This window comes from Cornus florida, unplaced genomic scaffold (assembly GCF_030987335.1).
Source record: "Cornus florida cultivar Cherokee Brave unplaced genomic scaffold, ASM3098733v1 CherokeeBrave_3.0.0_Hap2_Chr05, whole genome shotgun sequence".
NCBI lineage: Eukaryota > Viridiplantae > Streptophyta > Magnoliopsida > Cornales > Cornaceae > Cornus > Cornus florida.
The window spans coordinates 72,777,371-72,784,702 of NW_026775575.1; the positions used below are offsets into that span (position 1 = coordinate 72,777,371).

The window sequence follows — 7,332 nt, forward strand, 5'->3', positions numbered from 1 at the left end:
TCAAAAAAAAAAAAAAAAAAAAAAATTCCAATATCAGTATGCCACTAGTTTTCGAAGTTTGGTGCAGATTTGTTTTCTTTATTTTGCACTTTTTTAATTTTTTATATTTATCTTTACTTTTCTTTTATACTTTTATTTTTATTTTTATCTTTCCTTGTCCATTACCGACATCCTCCAATAGTGTTTTTTTTGGTCATTTTATGAAATTATTTATTTTTATATTTTATAAAATGGTTCAGTGAGGATTTAAATTTGTTCGAGGAACCTATTTGCCCTAAATTAAAGCTTTTTGGTCATTTTACAAAATTATTTATTTTTATATATTTGTAAAAATGGTTCACTAAGAGTAATTTAGTCAACTTAGGGTTTAAATTTGTCAAACGGACTTAGTTGCACCAAATTGAAATTTTAAGGGTACTTTTTGCACATAAAGGGTGTGATATGCATTGCAAGCATACTTCAGGGGTATTTTCTGCACTTGACCCTATTATTGTTATTACTATTTCCTTCTCTAATTAGATATTTTTTATTGAATTAAATAAATATTTTTGTATTATTAATACTTCCCTCTCTAATTAGATTTCCTTTTATTGAATTTCAGTAGATTAATTTTTAATATTACATATTTCATTCTCTAATTAGATTTTCATTTATTAAATTTCAGTATTTCATACTATTATATTATTGTTATTAGTATTTCCTTCTCTAATTAGATTTCTTTTTATTGAATTAAATAAATATTTTTTATTATTAATACTTCCTCTCTAATTAGATTTCTTTTTATTGAATTTCAGTAGATTATTTTTTTAATATTATATATATATTTTTTCTCTAATTAGATTTTTTAAAGTAGAATTAAATAAATAAGTTATACAAGTAAATGATTTGAAACACTTTGCACTTTTAATAATAGTATAAATAGTTAGATATATATATAAATAAGTGTAAGAACCTAACCATTCGGTCAATTTCACTAACGATAAAAGATGGTTAACGTAAATGTTACAACTATTTTAGCTTCATACAACAATTATGTCCTTTATTTAATGTTAATCTGAAAACACTTTGATCTTAAAACACTTTTATTTTACTAATTGAGTGAAACTGTCATACCCAAATATAATAGTCACCGACATTCATTTCATTAAAGAACGAATAGAATACAAATCTGTTCATCACCATAACCCAATTCAGACCCACATAAAAGATTCAATAAACTACAAGAGCACAAAGAATGTCGGTTGAGTTTATAGATTATTTGTGCTACATTCTCTTTTGCATTATCTAAGAAAAGCTATTTTCGAGATCATTTGTGCTATAAGTAGAGCTATCATTGATATTTTGTTGCGTTTGGTGTGCAGGAATAGAATGGAATGGAATGGAATGCAAGTGAGAATAGAAGGAGAATATGAATGGGAATGGAATTGAATGACCATTCTCATTTTATTGTTTGGTTGTAAATATGAAATGTGTAGGAATGGAATGATACTAATCATTTTAGTGTTTGGTTGGATCAATTTAAAATTTAGAATGGAATTGTTAGAATATATTCTATAATATATCATTACCATTTATAGCATTAACTTATGTGATAGTTGTAATCTATCTGTGGAGGGAAAAAATCCCCCTTCCAGTAATAATCATCCACGTCGTCACACTACAAAATTAATCTAGATACTACAATGGCCCAATCGGTACCAAGCCCAAATTAGATCAGCCCAGTCCAAAGCAAGCCCAGACAAGGCCTTGGCTCCCACATAGATCGCAGACCCGAGCCACCTGGCCCAACTTCTAAGCCCAGACAGCGACAACCCGTCACACCAAGGGCTAACTCCAAGCCCATTAGCTGAATCGTCTGGGCCAACCCACAGTCAGCTTAATCTTGGTAAAGGGAAGTCATGCTAGGTCAAGGAATCACAAAAGAGAGCAAGTTCTGTACAAGGAAAACTTAACATAGAAAGAATTGTAGAAAGAAAAGGATTATAGTTGTAAAGAAAATCATATATGGAATAAATTGGAGGACAAGCCATGCGAATCCTACCAAAATTCCACTACTGTATTTCTTATAAATAGAGGCCTAGACCTCTAATAAAATCATCAAGCATTATATACTTATTCTGAGTTTTATTCTTGCTTGTTTTGACTGAGTTGTATTTTTCTTTTTATTTATTCTAATAGAGAGAAATTTTGCACCTATACTTTGGCGCCGTCTGTGGGAAACATATAGAAAGATACTCCCATTTTTTGTTTCAAGTTGTTTTTTGTTTCCACGATTCGAAATGTCGAACGGAGAATCAATGGCAGCAGATCAACAAATGGAGTTGATGCAAAAGATGCAAGAAGAGTTCTTGCACCAGTTCGAAGGCTTTGTCAGGCGAATGAAGTCAGCGTAGCCCAAATTGCATTGCTGCAACAGTAAAACGAAACCCTTTAAACGACTATGGCACAGTTAACACCTCAGCCACCACCAGTTGATAGGGCTGCGCCTTTTCCCAACCAAAATGAACCTCAAGGTAATGGGGTTCGGCCCAATGAAGTTCGGCCACCACCAGTTGACAAAGTTGCGCTTCCTCCCAATAAAAACGAGCCCCAGGTCAATGGGGCTCGGATTAGTGAAGTTCGGCCCACGGAAGTTTAGCAAGACCAGAGGGCCAGATCCGAGGCAGTAGCTTCGGACAATCTTCCTCGTTGTACGCAAGATGAACATGTCGAATCCAGCCGTAAACTCACGGTATGGTCTAATGGTGTTCCAGATGGTGCAGGAGTAAAGGAGGCCTTTGACAAGAAGAGGCTCTTGGGAGTTCAAACACTTACAGAGATGGCCAGGGAATATAAGAACTCTCTCGTGAAGACTCCATTCACTGACGATGTGTACCTCGTCGAGAGACCCAAGAAATTTACTATGCCTTCCTTTACCCAGTTTGATGGTACAGGAGATCCTTCCCGGAACTTAGATCACTACGTGCAAAAGATGGCTCTGGATGATCACAATGACCCATGGATATGCAAAGTCTTCCCTACCAGTCTAACGGGGGCTGCGCTGGAGTGGTTCAGGAATAGGCCGCACAAGTCTATTCCAGATTACGAAACTCTATGCACTATGTTCCTGGAGCAGTATTGCGGTAATAAGAAGCAAAAGAAGAGTATTGCTAACCTTTTTACTATAAGGCAAAAGAAGGGTGAAACGCTACAAGACTTCTTGTCTAGATTCAATATAGAGGCTTCAGAAATTGCAGATTGCCACCCTGCTACCGCAATAGAAACATTCAAACTTGCAATGATTCAGGGAACCAAGTTTCATACGTCCTTGGTTAAGTATTCTCCTCCGGACATACAGATTCTCAATGCTAGAGCATAGATCTACATCTGACTGGAGGAGAATGTGGCCCACCGAGCTCAACATGCCACCCTCATTACGGTGGAGAACAAGCCTCAGGAAAAGGTTTCAAGCTCAAAAGGCCGAAGAAGCCAGCACGCTTCGGCACCAGCCATTTAAATACCCGAAAAAGGGCAAAGGACAGAAAAAAGAATCATACCCCTTCACACAACCTTGGCTTGGTTATTCCAGGAGAACAAAATGAAGTTTACAGCCCCTCAGCCAATAAGGCAACCATTGGAACAGAGAGACAAGACCAAGCACTATGGTTACCATAGAGATTATGGGCATACGACTACTGATTGCAGATCCCTTAGGCGACAGGTGGAAAACATGATACTGAGGGGTGAATTGGCAGATTACCTTACAATAAAGAAGTACGTGAAGCCTTAGGAGGTCAACCCTCGGAGAGTCGAAGGTACTTAAGTGAAGGTCATCCATGCAATACATGGAAGATCGAAAGATGATCAGGAGTCAGAGGAGGTTTATAGATCCTGACTGAGAACAGCCCATAAACTGAGGAGGCTATCCTCAGTAAACGCTATTGCTTCGGGAAGCATCAACATTGGGTTCGGCGATGGAGATTTATCTAGAGTTCAACTTCCCTATGAAGATCTATTGGTTATTCGTCTCCTGGTGGCGAATTGCATGATAAAGAGGGTTTTGATAGACCCAGGGAGTAGTACCAACATCATCACAAAGGCGGTCTTTAAGCAGCTAGAGATCCGGTCATCATCAATTCGGCCTACCTCCAGCCCATTGATGAGGTTCGATGGTACAAAAGTGGATCCCCTTAGGGTGATTGACTTATCCGTAACTGCGGCAAAGAGGACTTTGAAGGAAAACTTTGTCTTAACAGAGATCCACCCTTCCTATAATCTTATTATGGGAAGAGGTTGGATCCACTGAATGAACGGAGTTCCGTCCACCCTTCACCAGGTGATGCGATTTTTGTCTTCGGACGGGAAAGAGGTTATAGACCTCAGGGGAGATGAAGTAGCTGCCAAAGAGTGCTATATGTTAACACAAAATGAGGCAAAGAAGGTAGTGAAACAGTCCCAACCGATTACACCTCCGGGAAGCAAATCTAAATAGCATTTACAGAATCCTATGCCCAGGTATCTGAGAGCAGAGGATGAGGCCAAAGCGGAAAAGCCTACCGAGGAGTCTCTGGAAGCTGTCGAGGTAATCCTCGATGATCCTCAGAAAATCACCTACATGGGTTCTTCCCCCATAGCCGAAGAAAAAGAAGCATTAATCAATGTCATTCGACGAAATGCAGATACATTTGCTTGGGAGCATTCAGACATGGTGGAGATCGATCCTTCAGTCTCATGCTATAGCTTAAAGGTGGATCCGGCATACAAACTAGTCAAGCAGAAGCACAGAAGGTTTGCTCCAGAGCGCAACCAAATTATAGCTGAAGAGGTAAGCAAATTACTTCAAGCAGGTTTCATCCGAGAGGTGTACTACCCACAATGGCTCTCCAACGTGGTGGTAGTTTAGAAGAAGAATGGCAAATGGAGGGTTTGCATAGATTTTACCAATCTCAACAAAGCTTGCCCTAAAGACAGCTTCCCGTTACCCAAGATTGATTAGATGGTTGATGCCACTATTGGTTTTGAGAGGCTCACATTTCTTGATGCGTACTCTGGCTATAACCAAATTCCTATGAATCCGTAGGATGAAGAGAAGACTGCTTTCATAACGGAGAAGGGCACCTACTGTTACAGAGTTATGCCCTTCGGGCTCAAAAATGCTGGAGCAACTTACCGGCGCCTTGTTAACAAGATCTTTAATGAAATGTTAGGAAAGACGGTCGAGGCCTATATCGATGATATGGTGGTTAAAAGTGTGAAGAAGGAGGAACATCCTAGACACCTCCAAGAGGTCTTTGACACTTTAAGAAAATATGGCATGAAGTTAAATCCTTCGAAGTGTTCCTTCGCAGTTTCTTCAGGGCAGTTCCTAGGCTATATTGTGAACAAAAGGGGAATTGAGGTAAGTCTGGCTCAGGCTCAAGCCCTCATACAAAATCAAGAACCAAAGACCCGCAAGGAAGTACAATTTCTGACTGGCCGAATCGTAGCTCTCAGTCGATTTATTTCTCGATTGTCCGATAGGTGCAAACCATTCTTTGATGCAATAAGGTTTAAAAACAAAGACATATGGGGACCATAACAGCAAGATGCTCTCAATTAACTGAAATGTTACATGGCGAAACCCCCAATTCTATCAGCTCCGAAGCCTGGTGAGACTCTTATCATGTACTTAGCCATCTCTAGCATAGCCACAAGTGCAGTATTGATCAGAAAAGAAAGTAAGAGTAAGTATCCAATTTTTTACACCAGTAAGACAATGACAGATGCAGAAACGTGGTACAGCAAGGCCGAGAAGATCATATTAGCATTAGTATACGCAAAAAGGAAACTTCGACACTGCTTTGAGTCACACAGCATCAAAGTTCTTACCAACTACCCCATGCGAGTCATTCTTTCTAAACCGGATTTGTCCGGAAGAATAACTAAATGGGTGATCGAGCTTAGTTCCTTTGACATATCCTGCAAATCGAAGGTGTCGCACAAAGGGCAAGCGCTAGCTAATTTCTTCTTGGAGTACGAAGATAAGCCCGAGGAACCAGGCCCTTCCGAACCATAATGGGAGCTTCGGGTAGATGGTTCCTCGAACTTGATTAGTGCTGGAGCAGGAGTCATTATCACATCTCTTGAAGGCACCAAACAGTAGCAGTCAATTCGGTTGACTTTTCCTGCTACTAATAATGAGGCAGAATATGAAGCCTTGCTTGCAGGACACCGGTTAGCAAACCAGCTTCAGGTAAGGTGCCTAAAAGTTTTTAGTGATTCTCAGCTTATTATGAATCAAGTAACAGGCCAGTATCAGCCTAAGAAGGATAGAATAAAGGCCTACAGAGAAGCTGTGGAGATTGCCTTACGAGGGTTCGACCAGATTGAGTTTCATCAAATACCTCGCGAGGAGAATTCTGAAGCAGATCAGTTGGCTGCAGCAGCATCTTCTTCTGATGAAGATTTGGTCCGAATTGTACCAATCGACATCCTGGATGAACCAAGTATAAGCCCTCGACAAAAGATAATGGTGATCCTAGATGTCCGACACGAACCATGCTGGATGGATCCATTGGAAGCTTACCTTAAGGAGGGGACTCTCCCTAACCAGAAGGCCGAGGCACAGAAACTCAGGCTCACCGCAACCAAATATGCTATCATCAATAACCAATTATATCAAAAATCATTCTCGGGTCCTTACCTAAAATGTTTGAGCCCCACAGAGGCTCTCATGATACTGCAGCAGATTCATAATGGGGATTGTGGCAATCACTCCGGAGGTAGATCTTTGGCGCATAAAGTTCTGACTCAAGGTTATTTCTGGCCTTACTTGGCTCGGAATGCTGACGAGTATGCCAGAAGGTGTGATAAGTGCCAGCGACATGGTCCAATGAAGCATCAACCCGCCGAAGATCTACACGCAATGGCGAATCCATGGCCATTCGCTTAGTGGGGGATCGATATGGTCGGTCCTTTGCCAAAAACGGTAGAGAAAAAGGAGTATGTGTTGCTAGCCACCGATTATTTCACTAAATGGGTAGAAGCCGAAGCCTACTCAAGTATGACCCATGAACAAGTGAAGAGTTTTTTATGGAATAATATAATCTGCCGATTTGGGGTGCCACATGTGATCATGATGGACAATGGCCCAAATTTAGATAACCAAAGCACAAGAAAGTTCTTTGCCAAGCATGGGATTAGGCAGAAGTTGGCTACGGTTAGCTATCCTCAGGGGAATGGACAGACAGAAATAACTAATCGGACTTTCTTCAGTTGCTTGAATTTTTTTTTGAAAAAACTCAAATCCAAATGGTACGAGAATCCACCTCAGGTACTTTGGGCATATCGAACCACCCATCGCTGGCCAACAGG

General features: G+C 40.1%; 1 protein-coding gene across 1 annotated transcript; it reads left to right on the forward strand.

The window, feature by feature from the left end:
* Positions 1 to 5,590: 5,590 nt before the first annotated feature.
* Positions 5,591 to 6,910, forward strand: LOC132309470 (uncharacterized). Its single transcript, XM_059807775.1, has 2 exons — positions 5,591 to 6,017; positions 6,165 to 6,910. The coding sequence occupies exons 1-2, from the start codon at positions 5,591 to 5,593 to the stop codon at positions 6,908 to 6,910; spliced, it is 1,173 nt and encodes a 390-aa protein (XP_059663758.1).
* Positions 6,911 to 7,332: the final 422 nt, after the last annotated feature.

Coding starts and splice junctions, on each gene's coding strand:
- LOC132309470 (XM_059807775.1), top strand. CDS start 5,591: ATGGCGAAACCCCCAATTCTATCAGCTCCGAAGCCTGGTGAGACTCTT. Junction 6,018..6,164: donor AGATAAGCCCGAGGAACCAG/GCCCTTCCGAAC, acceptor ATAATGAGGCAG/AATATGAAGCCTTGCTTGCA.